Genomic DNA, 18,525 nt, shown 5'->3' on the forward strand with positions numbered 1-18,525 from the left:
CGAGGCAACAAAGCCATCTATTCCATCATCTAAATAATTTATGTACAGCATAAAAGGAAGTGGTCCCAACACCGACCCCTGCGGAACACCTAGCTGGTCTACAATTTCCCTTCTGCTGCCTTCCTCCTTTCTTAAAGAATGGAGTAATGTTTGCAAGTTTTCAGTCCTCTGGCACCATGCCAGAGTCCAATGATTTTTGAAAGATCATTTCTAATGCCACCACATTCTCTAATGCTACCTCTTGAAGAACCCTAGGGTGCAGTTCCTCTGGTCCAGATGACTTATGTACCTTTAGGTCTTTCAGCTTTTTGAGCACCTTCTCCCTTGTAACAGTAACTGCACCCACTTCTCTTCCTTCACACACTACAAAGTCAGGCATACCGCTCGTTTCTTCCAGAGTGAAGACTGACACAAAACACTCATTTAGCAATCTCCTTGTTCCATTATCATTTCTCCTGCCTCATTTTCCAGTGACCCTATATCCACTCTCATTTCTTTTATATTTAACATACTAGAAAAACTTCTACTATCCACCTTAATATTTTTTGCTAGCTTGCTTTCATATTTCATCTGTTCCCTTCTAATGATTCTTTTTGTTTTTAAAAGCTTCCCAATCTTCTACCTTCCTAATTTTTGCTTTGTTGTATGCCCTTTCTTCTGCTCTTACAATAGCTTTGACTTCCCCTGTCAATCACAGTTGTACTATTTTACCATTTGAGTATTTCTTCAATGTTGGAATACACATCCTGCACCTTCCTCATTTTTCTCAGAAACGCAAACTATTTCTGCTCTGCTGACATCTCTGCCATTAGCTCCTTCCAATTTACTTTGGCTAACTCCCCTCTTATACCACTGTAATTTCCCTTATTCCACTGAAATACTGCTACGTCAGACTTTACTTTCTCCCTATCAAATTTCAAGTTGAACACAATCATATTCTGCTCACTGGTTCCTAAGGGTTCTTTTATTTAAGCTCCTTAATCACCTCCAGTTCAGTACATAACACCCAATCCAGTATAGCTGATCCTCTACAATTTTCAACACCAAACTGCTCTAAAAAAACTACCTCTTAGACATTCAACAAACTCACTATGTTGAGATCCATGACCAACCTGATTTTACCAGTCGACCTGCATGTTAAAAGCTCCCATGACTACCATAACATTGCCCCTTTGACTCGCCTTTTTCTATTTCCTGGTGTATCCTGTGGTCCACCTCCCAGCCACTGTTGGGAGGCTGTATATAACTTCCATCAACGTCCTTTTACCCTTACAATTTCTTAACTCAATCCCCAGGGATTCAACATCTTCTGATCTTATGTCACATCTTTCTACTGATTTGATGCCATTCTTTACCAGTAGAGCCAGACTACCCCCTCTGCCTAACTTCCTACCCCTCTGATATAATGTGTAACCTTGGACATTCAGCTCCCAACAACCATCCTTCAGCCATGATTCAGTGATGGCCATCCTGGACATTTTCTCCCCTCCTCTCTCCCAACAGGCAGAAAACACAAAAGCCAAAAAGCGCTTACCTCCAGGCTCAAGGGCAGCTTCTAATCCATTGCTATCAGGCCCTTGTATGATAAGGTGGACTCTTAAACTGTCAATCCACCTTGTTATGATCTTGTACTTTATTGTTTACCTGCACTGCACTTTTTCAATAACCTTTACACTTTATTAAACTTATTTTACCTCAATGCACGTGTCACAATTCAATATACCAGATAAGCTTTTTCACTGTATCTGGGTACATGTGACAATTATAAACTAAGAACAATACCTAGACAGCAGCAAAACATGGGATAGGCTACTGATTATTGATTACAGTTCAGCATTCCTCATCAGCCCCTCAGTATTAATCAGCAAGCCTCCTTCTGCACCTCAATCATCCATTTCCTTATCAGGAGACCATTGTGCAGAAAGGTAATAATAAGTCTTTCTCATATCAAGACAGCCATAGCTCAAGGATGTATATTTAGCATACTGCTCTATCCTCCAACATTAATGATTGTGTCGGTAGGTGCAGCTCAACAGCAATCGATAAACTCCCAGATGTTGCCAATGTTGGTAACATCTGAGGTGGCAAAGAGGAGGGGTAGAGGAGTGAAAGCTTGGCTAGTTGGGTGGTCACCAAAACAACCTGACACTCAGCGACTCCAAGGAATTGATTGTGCACTTTAGGAAGGAGAATTCAAAGCAGACAACAGTCCTTATTAAGGGGTCAGTGGTGGCAAGCGTGAACAGCTTTATGTTTCTGGGTATGAACATGTCAGAGGTACTGTAGCAATCAGTGCTCAAGTCTCATCTATTCCGAAACAATGCCGACAATTTGTTTGTAGGGTGTAAGCGTCTCATTTTCAAGTGGGCTGATGCCACTACTGAATTTTGCTGGCTGCTTCAGCTTCCGGTATATTTCTATTTTACGTAAGTGAACTTGTGTTTTGTGAAATCATTCTGGAAATCTCCTTGAAATAAATGAAAACCTGGCAACATGTTAAATCCTCCAGTGTGCTACTCAACTTTGCGAATGTTCTAGTAAGTAAAAGAATTCACTTACTTCACTGGCACATCCTCTCAGTGCAGCTGTTCAGCCTTTAATCTGTCCACTGCTGTACTGCAAAACGACCTGCAAAAATCAGCAACATTTCCAACTGCATCTTAGCAATCAGCTAATAGCCCTGATCAGATCTGTTTAAACTTTTCAACATGAAAAATATCCCCACTTTTCCTTATTCATCTCTGACCATTTATGTTCTGTGAGCTTAAGGTAATTTGGTACAAGTTGAGATGAATTTATACTTCATAAATTTCAACTAAAATACCTCGAGATTATATTTCACATCCTGTTATTTCACAGTATTGAATTATAATTGATCAGGCCAGTTATAATCTTTAGAAATTTATTTAATGTTTTAATACATTACAATCAAGTTCAAAATCAGTAGCAACATTCATGAAATCAAAGACATAATGACTTTAGTATCTGCAGCAAGGTAGGCGACGTGAAAAACTTAATGACATCGAGCCTGTGGTTCACGCACATCATTCCATACCTCCGCTGCAGTTGCTGAAAGTGAATGCAGTACAGGAAAATCACCGTAATGATTTTTTTCATAAGAGAGATTTAACAATCAAACTTATTTCAGTAGGAGCACTGGCAACAAGGTGCAAATGTAACCCATGACATACCTATACCACGGATTCCAACAATGAATGCTAACTTTTCAAAAATATTTTCTTTAATGATTTCTTTTAAGCTAATTGTGTTTCTCCCAGCCCTAAGATGTACCTACTTGATATGAGATCTCTCCACTTTCTCCAGTGGCCAACTAGTCATCTCAATCTGTACATGCCAACTATTATATTAAAACAAGACCAGATAAAATTGCAGAGAATGATACTTCAAAAATATTAAAAACACTATAAACTTATAAAACTAAAAATTTTTTACAAAGTACAGACAGACCATTGTCAGGTTACCAACAGGTAGAAATACATATGATTAATGAGTTATCGTTATCTTTAAGAACTATTTACTAAAGTTAAAATCAAAGATTAATAGTAAATGATTTTATGTAAAATTCAGAACAATAACCCAAGTGTTCATAGTTTGCGATGCTGTATTTATTTGGAATTAGGACACTGGAATGTTCCAAATCCTGGAAGGGTGACTTTTCCTTGAAGATGGATGTCCCTATCTGAACCCTGGTTTATACGTTTCACCAGGTTTTTCTCAAACATCAGTGGATGGTAAGCACCCACTGTACAGGCTTGATCTTGAAACTTTTCAAAGTAATGGCAGAGATCCGTTCGTCTTTGTGAAGGCAGAAATTCATAGACATTTATTTGGTCACAAATGGTCATCATTAAAAGGATACCTAGGAATAAAGGAAATGTTTTAAATGATGCAAAAGAAGAGAGGGAAACGAATAGCAGAATCCACATTTTGTCATCAATGTATAGGGTCAAGTAAACACCCGGAACTAAACTCAACGCAAGCTCATCTTCTCCTGCATGTTTAGAACACTGAACATAGAGCCTTATAGCACAGTACAAGCCAATCAGCCCCACAATGTTGTACCAAACTTTCAACCTACTTTATGATCAATCTAACACTTCCCACCTACATAGCACTCCATTTTTCTAATACCCATGTGTCTATCTAAAGAGTTTCTAAACTGCCCTTCTATATCTACATTTACCACTATATCTGGCAGGGAGAAAAGAACATAACTGTGATATCCCCTATATATTCTTACAATCACCTTAAAATTATGTCCCATGTACAGTGTTAGCCATGTTTTCCCTATGAAAAAGTCTCAAGCCATCCATTCAATCTATGCCACTTATCATCTTGTACAACTTTATTAAGTTGCCTCTCATCCTCCTTCACACCAAAGAGAAAAATTCTAGCTCTCTACCTATCCTCAAATCCATGCCCTCTGATCGAACAGCATGCTGGTAAATCTCCTCTGCACTCTCTCTCTAAAGCTTCTACAACAATGTGGCTAGAACTGAACACAACATTTAAAGGGTTTTATAGAGCTGCAACATTACCTCATGGCTCTTGAACTCACACTTCTGACTAATGAAAGCCAGCATACCATATGCCTTTTTAACCCCCCCTATCAATTTATGTGGCAACTTTGAGGGATATATGAATGTGGACCCCCAGCTCCCTCTGTTCCTCTACAGTACTAAGAATTATCTCATTAACCCTATATTCTTTCTTCAGATTTGATGTTCCAAAGTGAATGACTTCATACTTCCCCAGGTTGAATTGTCGGCTAATTCTCAGACCAGTTCTGCATCCTGTCAATGTCTCACTGTAACCTACGTCAATCTTCTACACCATTCACAACTCCATAAACCATTGTTTCATCTGTTAGCCCACCATTTCACTTCCTCACCTGTCATTTACGTGAGATGCATAAAGAAGCCAGAAAAGAACTAAAGAAGGGAATTAGGAAAGCCAGAAGGGGCCGTAAAATGCCTTTGGTAAGTAGGATTAAGGTGAATCCTAAGGCATTTCATATAAAAATCAAGCACAACAGGATAACTCGGGAGAGGGTAGGACCGCTCAAGGATAAAGGGCAGAACATTTGCTTGTGAGTAAGACACTTAATGAGTACTTTGCTTCAGTATTTATCAGAAAGAGCATATTGAAGGCCAGATCAGTGCCTCGTATATAAATATGTTAGGGCATTTAGAGTTAGAGTTAGGGCAAGAAGAGTTGGATCTCCTAAGGAGTATTAAGCTGGATAAGTCTGCAGAGCCCAATGGGATTTACTCCAGGTTATTGGTGGAGGCAAGAGTAAGATTGCTGGGGCCTCGACCAGTATTTTTGTGTTCTCTCTAGGCACAGGTGAGGTCCCGGAGGACTGCTGAGTGACTAATATTGTATTTCCATTTAAAAAGGAAACAAGGGGAAATTCCGGGGACTATAGACCAATGAGTAACACGCCAGCTATATGAAAATTGCTAGAGAAAATTCTCAGGAATAGGATACAGAGCACTTGGAAAACCCATGACCTAATAAGGGAAAGCCAGCATGGCTTCAGCTACCACCCCACCAGCCTCTGTGTCCAGTGCATAATTCTGCACTATTTCTGCAAACTCCAATGGGATCCCACCGCCCAAGCACATCTTTCCCTCCCTCCCTCCCTCCCTCCCCCCACTTTCTGCAGGAATCGCTCCCTACATGACTCCCTTGTCTATTGATCCACTGATCTCGCCCCCCCCCCCCCCCCCAGGCACTTATCCTCCTAAGCAGAACAAGTGCTACACCTTCTTTACATTTCCTCTCTCACTGCCACTCAGGCCCCAAACAGTCCTCCCAGGTGAGCTGACACTTCATCTGTGAGTTAGTTGGGGTCATATACTGTGTCCTGCGCTCCTGGAGTGGCTTCCCGTAGATCGGTGAGACCCAACATAGATTGAGAGACCGCTTCGCTGAGCACCTATGTTCCATCCTCCAGAAAAAGCTGGATCTCCCAGTGGCCACCCATTGTAATTTCACTTCCCATTCCCATACGTCAATCCATGGCCTCCCCTACTTTTGTGATGAGAATACACTCAGGTTGGAGGAACATCACCTTGTATTCCATCTGGGTAGCCCCCAATCTTATGCCATGAACGTTGATTTCTCAAACTTCCGGTAATGCCCCCTGCTCTCATCATTCCTCATCCCCTTTTCCCACTCTCACCTTATCTCCTTGCCTGCCCATTGCCTCCCTCTGGTGCTCCTCCCCTCCTCCTCCCTTTTCTTTCTTCCATGGCCTTCTGGCCTCTCCTAATAGATTCCTCCTTCTCCAAACCTTGTATCTCTTTCAGCAATCAACTTCTCAGCTCTTTACTTCACCCGTCCCACTCCCGGTTTCACTTATCGCCTGGTGTTTCCCTGTCCCGCACCCCCCCACCACCACCTTTTAACTTTATTCATCTTTTTCTCTCCAATCCTGCTGAAGGGTCTCGCCCTGACACGCTGACCATACTTTTTTCCATAGATGCTGTCTGGCCTGCTGAGTTCCTCCAGCATTTTGTGTGAGTTGTTTAGATTTCCAGCATCTGCAGAGTTTCTCGTTTGTGAGGGCTTTGTGTTGAACAGGCCATGCCTTACCAACTTGATTGAATTTTTTGACAAGTTGACAAGAGGTTGATGAGGGTAGGTCAGTGGATATTGTAAAAATGGATTTTAGTGAGGCATTTAACAAAGTCCCTAATAGGAGGCAAATCCAGAAGACCAAGATGCATGGGATCCACAGCAAATTGGCTGTTTGGATTCAGAACTGGATTGTGTATAAAAGACAGAGGGTAGTGGTTGAAGGCACTTAACTGAGTTGGAGATTTGTAATTAGTGGTGTTACACACAGATCTGTTCTGGGACTTCTGCTGTTTGTGATGCATATAAATGACATGGATGAAAATGTAGATGGGTGGCTTGTTAAGTTTTTGTGAATTATACCAAGATTGGTGGAATTGTGGACAGTGTAGAAGAATTCAGCGCAATATAGATCCATTGCAGGTATGGTCTGAGAAATGGCAGATGGGTTTTTCTCTGGGAAATGCCTGAAATGGGTATGTTGTTTACAGGAAAGGATAACCAGGAGATGTTTGTCTCCTCTGGAGCTTTAGAAGAATGGGAGGGGCCTTGATTGAAATAAAGATCCTGACCAGTCATGCTAAGGTGACTATGTAGGGGATATGGGGATTCTAGAACAAGAAGCCATTATTTAAAATCAAGGGATAATCCATTTATAGGAGACCAGGGGTGACTTTTCTTCTCTTAGAGGTTCCACTTCTTCCTCAAAGTGGAATGGAAACAATCTGAATTTCTGTAAGCAACAGATGTAGATAGAATCTTGATAAGAAAGTGATGAAGAGTTATCAGGGGCAGGTAGGCATTCAGAACTCTGTTACGATTTGATCAGTCATGATGGATTGAAATGGTGGAACAGACTGAGAGACTGAATGACCCAAGTTTATAATACTAACAAGCAAGAAAAAAGTTATCATCTTTCTATGCATAAAATATTATAACATGGAACAAAAAACACTTAGAGAAAGTTGTCACTCACCTATCAATCCAGAGGAAGGAGGATTGCGCTGGATATCCTCAGCCGTGTTTTCCTGCATGATGTTCCAAATCTGCCATTGCGCTTTGGGATTTATAATATAGAAGGGCTGACCAGGATTCTCTTCACGATACTTCGTATAACTTCCAAAGAAATCATACTCCGGGTGTTTGAACCACTGGGGATGGGGAGGGATCAACGGGTAGGAGGAAAAGGAAATGAGAAATGAGTATTGTGATGAAACTTGGAATTTGCTTCCTCCTCCCTCAAATGACTATTGAGAATTTTGAGAAAGAGTGCTGCTCAGAGGAAGTAAGGTTTAATCACTCATGTCCCATTATAATCACTGATGTTAAAATATGGATGACTCATGTATATTCAAGAGTAAATCACTATTAATCTTCACCATTGGATATATTTAATTAACACTTTTAAGTAATGCAAACCTGCCATTCTTGGTAAAAAAAAACCTTCTCAGAACAATTTTGTAGTTCTTTCAGAATCTAACTCCAAGCCGATGCAAAACCCCTTTCTACTCTGGGTGCTTCCATTAATTATGACTAAAATCAGAATTGACAGACTTCACATTTTAACATGTCTGTAGTTGTTCTGAATGGACTTTAAACAACATCTATAAGAATTAAAATGAAATTTACCAAAGAATTAACTGTAAACTATAATATACATTCCTTCCTTTCTGCATTACTTCCCATCACTCAATGATTCATGCACAAGTCATTGCATCAATGTCAACAATAAGGGCAATGACAAAGGAACTCGGAAATGTGCAGATCTACTCTAGCAGCTTTCTATCTACGCCCTTCCACTGCATTTCAAATGTTGAGAACCAGAATAGCTTCTAGCCAAAAAAAAGTTTCTTAATAGTTATTCCAATTAAACAATGTAGATAAATCCAAATCTTATTCATAATCATATCTGTAATTGCATATCATGTGGACAATGATGAACTTTAAAATGTTCTCAACAATAATTAATGCCAGTTTTGGTATGAGTGGCTTTTGCTGTTCACTAGTTTTGCATGTTCCCTACACTAATGTGAATCGGTCAATGTCTCAAAGTGAAGCTTAGATGGGCAACAAATTTTTCTGCACCTCAAAGCTCCAAGGTAGTACTGAAAGTGCCATTCTTGTGAAGCTCCTTCAGCAATCAAATTCTATCAAGGCCTTAGAATTCTTCTAAAAGTTTCTAACACTAAAAGAATTAAAACAAATAATGAAATTATTTAAAATCTCACTAGGCTCAATTAAAAAAAATACAAGTTAACTCTTCACTTAAATGAATGTGAAAGACATTCCTGTGCCAAATCTAACTTGGTAAAGGTTTTGCAGGCAGGTATTTTGGCATAATTGCTGGGGAATGCTACCTATGCATGGAGTCCAAAATTGCAGGAAAGATAAGGAGTCATTTACAAGTTTGGGATTTCTACATTCACATTATTGTACACAAAAAACCTGAATGTAATGGTCTTTATGCAGGAAGTTGCTAGCAGTTCCATACAAGACTGTCAGTATTTTATTTAAAGCCTAACTCATCTCTAAGATTGAAAAGAACTCAATCTGACCCTTCATACAGGAGTGTATTATTATAAATGTTATATACAGTAACTTCTTCAAAATTGTTAAAAAACTTAGGTGTTTACATTTTAACTATATCTAAAGTTATATACCAAATTTGCAAAAACGATTTTGAAATAAAGAAAAACACTTTGGGGTCCTTCTTATGGTCACGGAAGCAAATTGATCCAAATGCATAAATTCAGCTTTTCAAAACAATCTGTTCTTAAGCAATGTTCAAGTTGCATTGGTACCTGAAAGCCCTCCTTACAAGAGGCTAAACTTAACACAGTAGAAGTGCAGAAAGTAATTCTGTAAATAAGTTTGGCCCTGGTGTTGGATTTGTGACATGCACAATAGATGGCAATAAATATGAAGCACGGAATTGCTTTAGCATTCAGAACTCCAGGAGTACATTAAGAAGGATCTCTCCAATCTGCATGCAGGTGCTGAGGCAGCTGCATTGTAGATTTGTAACAGGGCTGAACCCACATCTGATTGTGGAAATTAAAAATAAAATCTCAACTATTTTTTGGTGAGTAGAATTTGTGAAGCAAAATTTATTTTATTTTTTTGTAAATTAAATAAGCAGTTAAAGAAGCTAAAATATGAATAGAATTTTCCAAACAACTCGAGGACTTCTTGTAATTCAAAGACTCAAAGAAATCAGAAACTGCTTGATTGAAATATTTAAAGAGTAGTTTTTTAGTTGTAAAAACCTTTTGAGTTACATATACATAAAAAAGCCTGAAGAATTTCTAGAGCTAACTCTGTTCTTTAGATCTTGCTGGGAAGTATTTAGGTGAACACAAGCCTTTAACATACACAGCAAGCTCTATGTCCCATCCCCCACCCACTGGCTTTGGGTTGCTTTGGAAGAATAGCAGCTAAAGGGAACAATGCCTGAAGGTTATGCCCAGGGTGAAGGACAAGTAGGTAATTAAATTTTAAGTCATCTTGGACAATGGGCTGCTATGAAAGCATTGCAGATGTAGCAATCCTGGGGCGCGTTCAATCACCAAATGACATCACTGTATTTAGATAGGTGCCCTCTCTCTTTCTCTCAGACAATTTTCTAGACAGAAATTGGGAGTGAGGCTCTCAAATGATTTTTACTTATTTACTGAGACCCAGTGTGGAATAGGCCCTTCTGGCTCTTCAAGCCACTCTGCCTAGCAACCCAAGATTTAACCTTTGCCTAATCACAGGACAATTTACAATGACCTACTAACTGGTACGTCTTTGGACTGTGGGAGAAAACAGGAGTACACAGAGGAAACCCACGTAGTCCCAGGAAAAAAGTACAAACTCCTTACAAACAGCATAGAAAAATATCACTCAGGCACTTCTAATCTGCAGTTAACATTATCCCTGGTGTGTTCTCTTGCTCTGATTGACCAGGAGACAGTGATTATGATTTTGGCAAACATAAAAACAAAGGTTTTTTTAAAATTCCTCCAGAAAGTAAGAGCATATTCTAGCATGTAAATTACATCATACCTCAGTAAGGTTAGCCGAATATTGTGCCGGGTCCCACATTAATAAGACACCCATTTTGTATAAACTGTTATCATGAAACTTGTGCTCTTTCATTGTGACAATCTGTGGAAGAAAGTTCTGGTTTAGCACTTACACAAATGATGCCCATGCGTTTTGCATCAGAGCAGAATGATGAGTTGCTCATTAGACACTGTATTCCTCACTTCCATAATGCCCAGCAAAATCTACACTCTTCAAATAAAAATTTTATTTTATTTATTATATATTTTATGTGTCAAAATTTAAACAACGAATTGCAACTTCCCCTTCTAGAGAGCAACAGTTTTATAGATCTGTAGGGTACTAGAAAATCCAAATGAGGTTGATTTTTGCTTCCATTTAAACATTGAATTTATTCCAAGATTTAATACTGCAATGTCCCATGCTATTCATAAAAATATACCAACGGCACCATCTACATCACTCAACTAGGAAATCCCTTACATAATCAGAACCTTACTTTCTCCAAAGCCTCCATGTACATCAGAATTCTCACTTATGCCTTTAGCATTGTGAGTACTTTCATTATAGAAGTTAATCTGCTTCAGTAATTGGTCCACACATTTCCATTTCTGCAATACTTTCCTTAGTTGAGTTTAATTTCCAAGTTAAGCCCGAATCCATCTAAGTGAGAAAAAGTCTAAAAGGCTCACAACCAAGTTATTACAGTAACCCAACAAACCAAGATTGTTCAAAAATAAATTTGACATGTGATTACCGAAGGCATTGTATAAAATACTACAGATAAATCTACTGCACAAATTTACATACCACAATGACAATGTAAATGGTGCAGCCCTAAGCAGGTGTAGATGATCGCTTGTTATCAACGACATTCCAGTTGCCATCCATATGACCATTGCATATGATGCAACATTCAATGTCCAACAATGAGCATAATGCATTTTGACTGTTAAGTATTTACATTTATTAGCATTCCAAAGGTTGTGAATGAGCTAAACAGTGCCTTGAAAAAGTATTCAACCCAAACACTATTTTCATATTTTACTGAGACAGTCACTAAATTTAAAGCATATTGAAGTAGGATTTTGAACTAATCTACAGAACATCGTTCATCTTGTCAAATCAAATGAAACAATTCCAAAATATGTCCAAAATTAAAAACCAAAATTGTGAGGCTGAAAAAGTATTCATCCCCATTCTAACTACTACACTGTTTTCCTCAAGACGCAGTATACTACATTACTTTACCAACTCACCCAATTTGATGATGTAGAAAATTGGAGTATCACTTGTTTTCAATGAAGTCATGCAGATAAATACTTCCACTTTCTGTAAGGTCCAACTATATGGTAGATTTTCAACAGACCAAGCCAAAATGAAGCCAAAAGAGCATTCAAGGCAAGTCAAGGAAATGATAATAGAGAAGCACAAATCGGAGAACGGTACAAGACCACATCAAAAGCACCGAACATAGATTGGAGGTCAGTGTAGTTCATTGTGAAAAAGTGGGAAAAATATGAAACCACAGCCATGCTGCCTAGGTCAGGCTGACCCTTTAAACTTAGTTGCCGGAAAAGAATGGCAATTGTAAGAGAGGGTACTGTGACACCAAAAGTTACTCTGAGTAAACAGCAGAAGCCAGTGGCTGCGACAGGAGGTGATGTTCATGGCTCCACAATCTCTAAGGCCTTGCACAAAAAGAGTGTTTATGGAACAGTGGCAAGGAAAAAGCCCGAGCTAAAAAAAACAACAAACATACCTTTGTCCAAAAAGACTTTACAAAGTGCCATTGGAAGATGCTGTAAAAATGTGGAAAGAGGTCTTATGGTTGGACAAAGCTAAAGTGGAACATTTTGTCCTGTGTGGCCTAAACATAATACTGTGCATCAGCCAGATAATACCATCCCTTCCGTAAATTATCGTGGAGGTAGCATCATGCTGTGGGAATACTTATCTGCAAAAGTGCCCGAAAATCTGATTAAGATTGTTGGGAAGATGAATGCTACTAAATACAAACCTGCTAACCTCTACCTGAAAGCTTAAAATGCAGAGGACAATGACCCAACACACACTGCCAGAGCAAACATGGAGTGGCTTCAAATGAAGAAAATTGATGTCCTTGAGTGGCCCAGTCAGAGTCCTGACCTTAACCCAATAGAACTTCTGTGGCAAGATCTCAATATTGCTGCCAAGCACTGCTCCCCAACTAACCCACAGCTTGAGCAATTTTGCAGAGAGGAATGAAAAAACCTTGCTCCATCACATTGTGTAAAGCTAAAAGAGACTTACCAAAAAAGATTACTGCAAGAGATGGTTCAACTAAATACCTAGCAAAGAGAGATGAATACTTCTGAGCTCCTGACATTTCAGTTTTGAATTTTTAGTTTTTCATGTTTTAAAATTTTCTGTTTTTTTGGCTCTACTGTGAAAAAGGAGCATATGATTCACAAATAAAAATTCTGAATTAAATTGATCAGAATCCATGGTTGCAATACTCATTTATATGAACAAAGGGTTAGGGGCTGAATACTTTTTTCAAGGCACCGCATTCACTGATCGTCGCTCTTTCAAATACCCAATCAGGTCAGGCCCTGCCACACTAAAGCCATACCGATACTCATACAAGATGCGTAACTTCTGATGACACTATCACAGTGACAGGAACCCAGAAGAAATGCTCACATTTAAACAAAATTATCAGCTCAACACTTCCTTTCAGTCAACATGCTTGAGAACCTCAGTTCTGGCATTGGGCTTCTAAAGCACCACGGGAAAGAAATTTTAGATCACCTCAGTTCAGTCTTGTACAAAGCACAACTACAGTTCTTAATTTTTCCAAATAGAAAAAGAAATTTGCTGGCACCAAATATAAAACTCTGCTGCTGAACGAATTCAAATTCATTATATGATAATTTATGCTGGAGGAAACAAATCACTGGACCAATACCAGACACTCATTACTTCACTATTTTTAACAGCTTTCAATCTCTACCAAGCAGCTATGGGACACTGCAGCTTTCCCAGAAATATTTAAATATGCAGATTTCTAAACAGCCTTATTATTGAAAAAGGGTGTAAGGACACTCTGTAATTTGTTGATTATTTTCATACCTTCCAATTGCTGGTAATATAACAAGTTTTAGAGTAGATATTCTACAGATGTTTTGCTTGCATGGAGATGTTTGCTTTTTAAATTTCAGAGAACTATTTTTCCATAAGTTGCAATTAGAATTGACAGTGGTAAATTGATATTCATCTTTTTTTAGCTCCCATGTCCACGTGAATTCTGGGATTCAGCTTCCATGTCCCGATAAAGTACAGCAAATTTGGTTACTGCATGCCCCAGAAACACAACCAAAATGGGAATGATTAACAGCTGGCTCAGATGCATGGACAATTGGCCAAACCATCTACTGAAAGATATTTATCAACCAGTGAAGCATAACATTCCAAAGCTGATCATTTATAAAATGCCAATTCTGATGCCATAAGCTGTTAAAACCTCAGTTAACCAATTATTGGGGTGCATCATCTTGTAAAATTATTTGCATTTTAATCTAGTCACTAGATGCACATTTAATATTAAAGTCATCATGTAGCTTACAATTCAAACCATGTCCAAAAAGGGAGTGGGTGGGAAGGAGCGGGAATTGTGTGAGAAGCAATAAAGTGGCAAGTGGAAGAGGCAAAGAGGACAAAGGAGAGTGGTTACTAGAAGATAGAGAAGTCAATGTTGGAGAGCATGAAGATGGGATACAAGGCCTTATTTCTCTAATCTGCGTCTAGGCTCAACTTTGCAGTAGAGGTCATGTACAGACATGCCACTATGAGAGCGGGATGTGGGAATTAAAATGTCTGACCACTGAGAGACCCTGGCTGATACACTGGATGGTGCAACAGTGCTTGACAAAGCAATCTGTCCCCAGCCATGTTTGCTTTCTGTTATCCCTTTGATCCCATTACTCCTTTCTATCCCCTCCCCACCATCACAACCTACCCACCAACCACACCTTCCTTCCTCCGTTTCCCACTTCCTTCATTTTATTTCATGGTCCCCTTTCCTCTCTTATCATGTTCCATCTTCTTCAGCCTTTTGCCTCCTCCACCTATCACCTACCAGTTTCTCACATCCTTCCCACTTCTTCCCCTTCCTCCCACTCTTTTATTCTGGCTTCTACCCTTTCTTTCCAATCCTGATGAAGTGTCTCAGCCACAGATAGTCACTTCTCATTTCCCTCCACAGATGCTGCCTGACTTGCCAAGTTCCTCCACATTCCAACATCTATAGTTTCGTGTTTGTCTATGGAAAGCCCAGAAAAGAGACTTCTTTTGTCGTCAATGTACATTCTGCTAGGCTTTTCCTTTATCCAATTGATCGCTCTCACAGTCTGCACTGGCCAAATGGAATCACATGGTTTGAACCTGCTTCACTGCCCATGATGTCAGCTAATATTCCAGAGAGTAACACGCATAAAATGCTGCCTGGCCTGCTGAGATCCTCCAGCATTTTGAGTGTGTTACTCGGGTTTCCAGCATCTATAGATCTTCTTTAGTTTATGATTCCTGAGAGCATCCTGCCACAACAGACTCTATTTATCATGAATTATATCAAACTACATAAATGAGATTGGGTTGTGTAACCATGCCCAGCACCTTGGGAACGAAGATAATCGATTACACCACCTCTGTATATTATTAGCCCCATTATATCCTTCAGAAAGCAATATATAGTATAAGATACAAAAGTATTAACCTCTGGATCACTATTGAGAATGAACTATCAGGCTGACCCTGTGTAAAGATCATTTGGAGAAAATAAACAAGAGAGTCGGAGGCTTGCTCTGACGTTGGGCTGCTTCCATACAAGTGTCAATCTTGTTTGAGACATTACCTGTGAATTAACTATCCGAATTGTTGTACGGCTCCCCACATCAGACTCAAATCCTATGGTAGGTGCCCCATTGAACCTTACAATGGCATCATGAGCATCTGATAACAAGAGAAAGTGACAAGTACATTCCAAATGTTTTGCTTCAGACTTTGTTCAAAAAATTATCTATTGACAAATCCACAGGATGGAGATTATTTATATGCCTTACAAACTTAAAGCAGTACAGCAGTACAGTTTGTAAATCTGACAAATGAATCAGCTGAAGATCACAATTTCAAATGAAATGTTTTATTTTAGCATAATGAACACAAACGTTCAGATTTCAGAGTGTTATTTATTTGCAAGACTTTCAGAAAATGCAAGCTTTACGTTGGTTCCATAGCAAAATAGTGTTACGTGTTTAATAGCTTAGATTACATTATGATGGTCATGTCCAGTATGACTTCAGTGATCCAACAGAATTAACCTTGAACTTGTTCTGGACATATATTCACAGCCCACAGTTGTAACTCATATTGGGATTCAATATGTAACCAGGTATTCTGTGCACTTCAGGAAGGGAAAGCAAAGACATGCTATTCCAAAGGGGGATACCTCGTATCCACAGTGTAGGTGGATCATACTTGATGCCAGCCCAAAATGAGTTGATTTTGGGCTGGTATGACTGGAATTCCCCCCCCCCACCCACCCAAAAAGGATGAGCATTACATTACTGTAACCTGTACATATTGATGAAGAACAAAGGTTACATTGATTTTTTTAAAATCTCCCCAGACCCCTTTTGCCTTGTTTTCCACTTTTCAGAGACACAATGGCACAGTGATTATTATAATTATTTTTCTGCATCAATAGCCTCCTTTAGATATCTGTTTTTATTGGATGACTTCGAACATCTTTTAGTTCTTCCCATTGCAAATAATGATGTGAAGATTCTATGGGTAGAACTAAAAGTTGTGCAAAGTCATTTGGTAATAACAGATATATAAAGGAGGCTATTCACACCGAAAAACAATCATAATGCTACAGAGACAGAAGCATAATCAAATCAGGCACTTGACAGAAATGACCAACTGTTTAATCAGTTTAGGAAAGAAAGGGAAGTGGACAATATGCAAGCATACGGAGAAAAGTAGTACATGGAACTCAGACTGGTAAAGCCACAGATTTGATGGACAGAAGAAACCAATAAGATGGAAGAGTCGGCAGGAATTTAGGGAGGGTAATTTAAAGCCGAAAGGAGTGAATAAGAAGCAAACACTTGAAAGATTTGAAGACCACCACAATATTTTAAATTCAAGCTGCAGCAACTTCAAGCCAGTGCAGTTTGCAAAGATGATGGGCAAATGGGAAGATGGAAACAGCTCTGGGAAAAGACTGTGGGCAGAGTGGGGATGGGGATTTGGGCCAGCATAGAAATGATAAGGTACAGCCACAGACACAGAGCTATATTAAATCATTAGTAAGGTATGGGATTTGTATTGGAGACTTACGATGATGCTTTTAGTCTATTTAGTGTTTAACTGAAGCAAAGTGTATCTTGTAAAAGGTTGGATGCCAAACTTGGAAACATACAGGGAGTGGAGAGGAAGAACTTAGCTCCAGCCGTCCACATATGAAAACTGATCCCACCTCTGTAGACAATTTCAAAGGAAAAGCGGGGGTAGGGATGATGGGGCAGAAGGGGAAGAAATAAATACTTGTAGTCCAAAAAGTAGGCAGGGAAGCCATGAGACTTGCATATGCAGACTAGAGCTTAGTGACAATAGCACACCAAGAGGAACGTCACAGAAAAGCCACTGGAGAAGCAATGAAGTAGTCATCTCTGTTAAAAGCCACAAGGACATTGAGGATAGGTGACGCTCCAGATCTGCAGAGCCATATGAAACTTTAAGCACCTTTCAGCAGAATAAAGACCTGGACCACACACTCAAAAGAGATAAAAAAATTTTCCATGATTTTCAAAATGACAGGTGGTTAGTTATAAGAAGCAAGTGTTTTTTTGAGATAGTGTCAATTAGTGATCTAATAAGTAATGAGATTTGTTCTGAAAAGTACAGCAGCGGGTGGCCATGTGGAGCAAGTGTGCAGATGGATGTTGACTGGCATTGTGGTAAGGAGATCAGAATCTGCATCTCAGGCAAACTGAACTCAAACAGGACACAAATGAGAAAGCTAGATGTAAGAATCCACAGCTCAACTAGGAAGCAGCACGGGTAGATTTAACTTCTCAAGCAAAAGGTAGTAAGGAAGGAAAAGAGTGATTAGGATAAAGTTCACAAGGAATCATTAGAGATGGGAAATCCAGAAAAAGCAATCAGAAACATGGATCAATTATGGACCAAGAACATAGAGTGAAACACTGAGAATATGAATGACAGAACCAAAAAAAAAAGAAAAAGTTGGGAAAATAAAATCTGAGAATGGAGTGGGATAAATGACGGTGTGTAGAGTTGGATGACATGCAAACAAAAGAAATAAGGTGATGAAAATGAAGTTCTTGGAAACAAATTCTGGGAAGTCAGGTGTGGCATCAGAAAGTGGGTAGATAAAACACAATGGGTTTTCTTTCAAGCAGAATAAATTCACAAATAAAAAAAAATCACAAAAAATCTATTTCTCTACTGTGCTTTTGCAACGGTATCTCATCTGCATGATAAAAATACTCATGACAGGACAAATGTTTCAATCTTATGTGTCTTTCTGCAAACCATGTTAAGTATCTGCCCACTCGTCTAAAGCAATCCACTAACTCCCTGAATGATGTGTTGCAGAGTTTCATTTTACTCATTAATTCGCTTGACACAGTTACAGTTTGCATCTGGAGAAAAGAAAATCACATTTCATTTGGTTTTAATTTCCCCTGGGATACTTGGTCCAATACGAACTATATTCAGTTTCATTCAATGCCCAACTCAAGAGGGATATTGGTGTCAAAATCTAACAAAAGTAACAATCAGCCCTGTAGTGTGCATTACTGAATC

General features: G+C 39.1%; 1 protein-coding gene across 3 annotated transcripts in view; it reads right to left on the bottom strand.

Annotated features, from left to right (window-relative positions):
* Nucleotides 1-2,891: 2,891 nt before the first annotated feature.
* LOC132380093 (beta-galactoside alpha-2,6-sialyltransferase 1-like) overlaps nt 2,892-18,525 on the bottom strand; it is a 39,364-nt gene continuing 23,730 nt past the window's right edge. For 2 of the 3 annotated variants that reach the window (XM_059948646.1, XM_059948656.1), the window contains exons 4-7: nt 15,545-15,642; nt 10,651-10,752; nt 7,580-7,754; nt 2,892-3,880 (exon numbers count right to left, since the gene is read on the bottom strand). In XM_059948646.1, coding sequence (XP_059804629.1) covers nt 3,627-3,880; nt 7,580-7,754; nt 10,651-10,752; nt 15,545-15,642 — 629 coding nt within the window. In that variant the 3' untranslated portion in view covers nt 2,892-3,626. The remainder of the gene's footprint in view (nt 3,881-7,579; nt 7,755-10,650; nt 10,753-15,544; nt 15,643-18,525) is intronic. The other variant, XM_059948665.1, reaches the window with a different exon arrangement.

Source organism: Hypanus sabinus, chromosome 2 (assembly GCF_030144855.1).
Source record: "Hypanus sabinus isolate sHypSab1 chromosome 2, sHypSab1.hap1, whole genome shotgun sequence".
In the NCBI taxonomy this organism is placed as follows: Eukaryota; Metazoa; Chordata; class Chondrichthyes; order Myliobatiformes; family Dasyatidae; genus Hypanus; species Hypanus sabinus.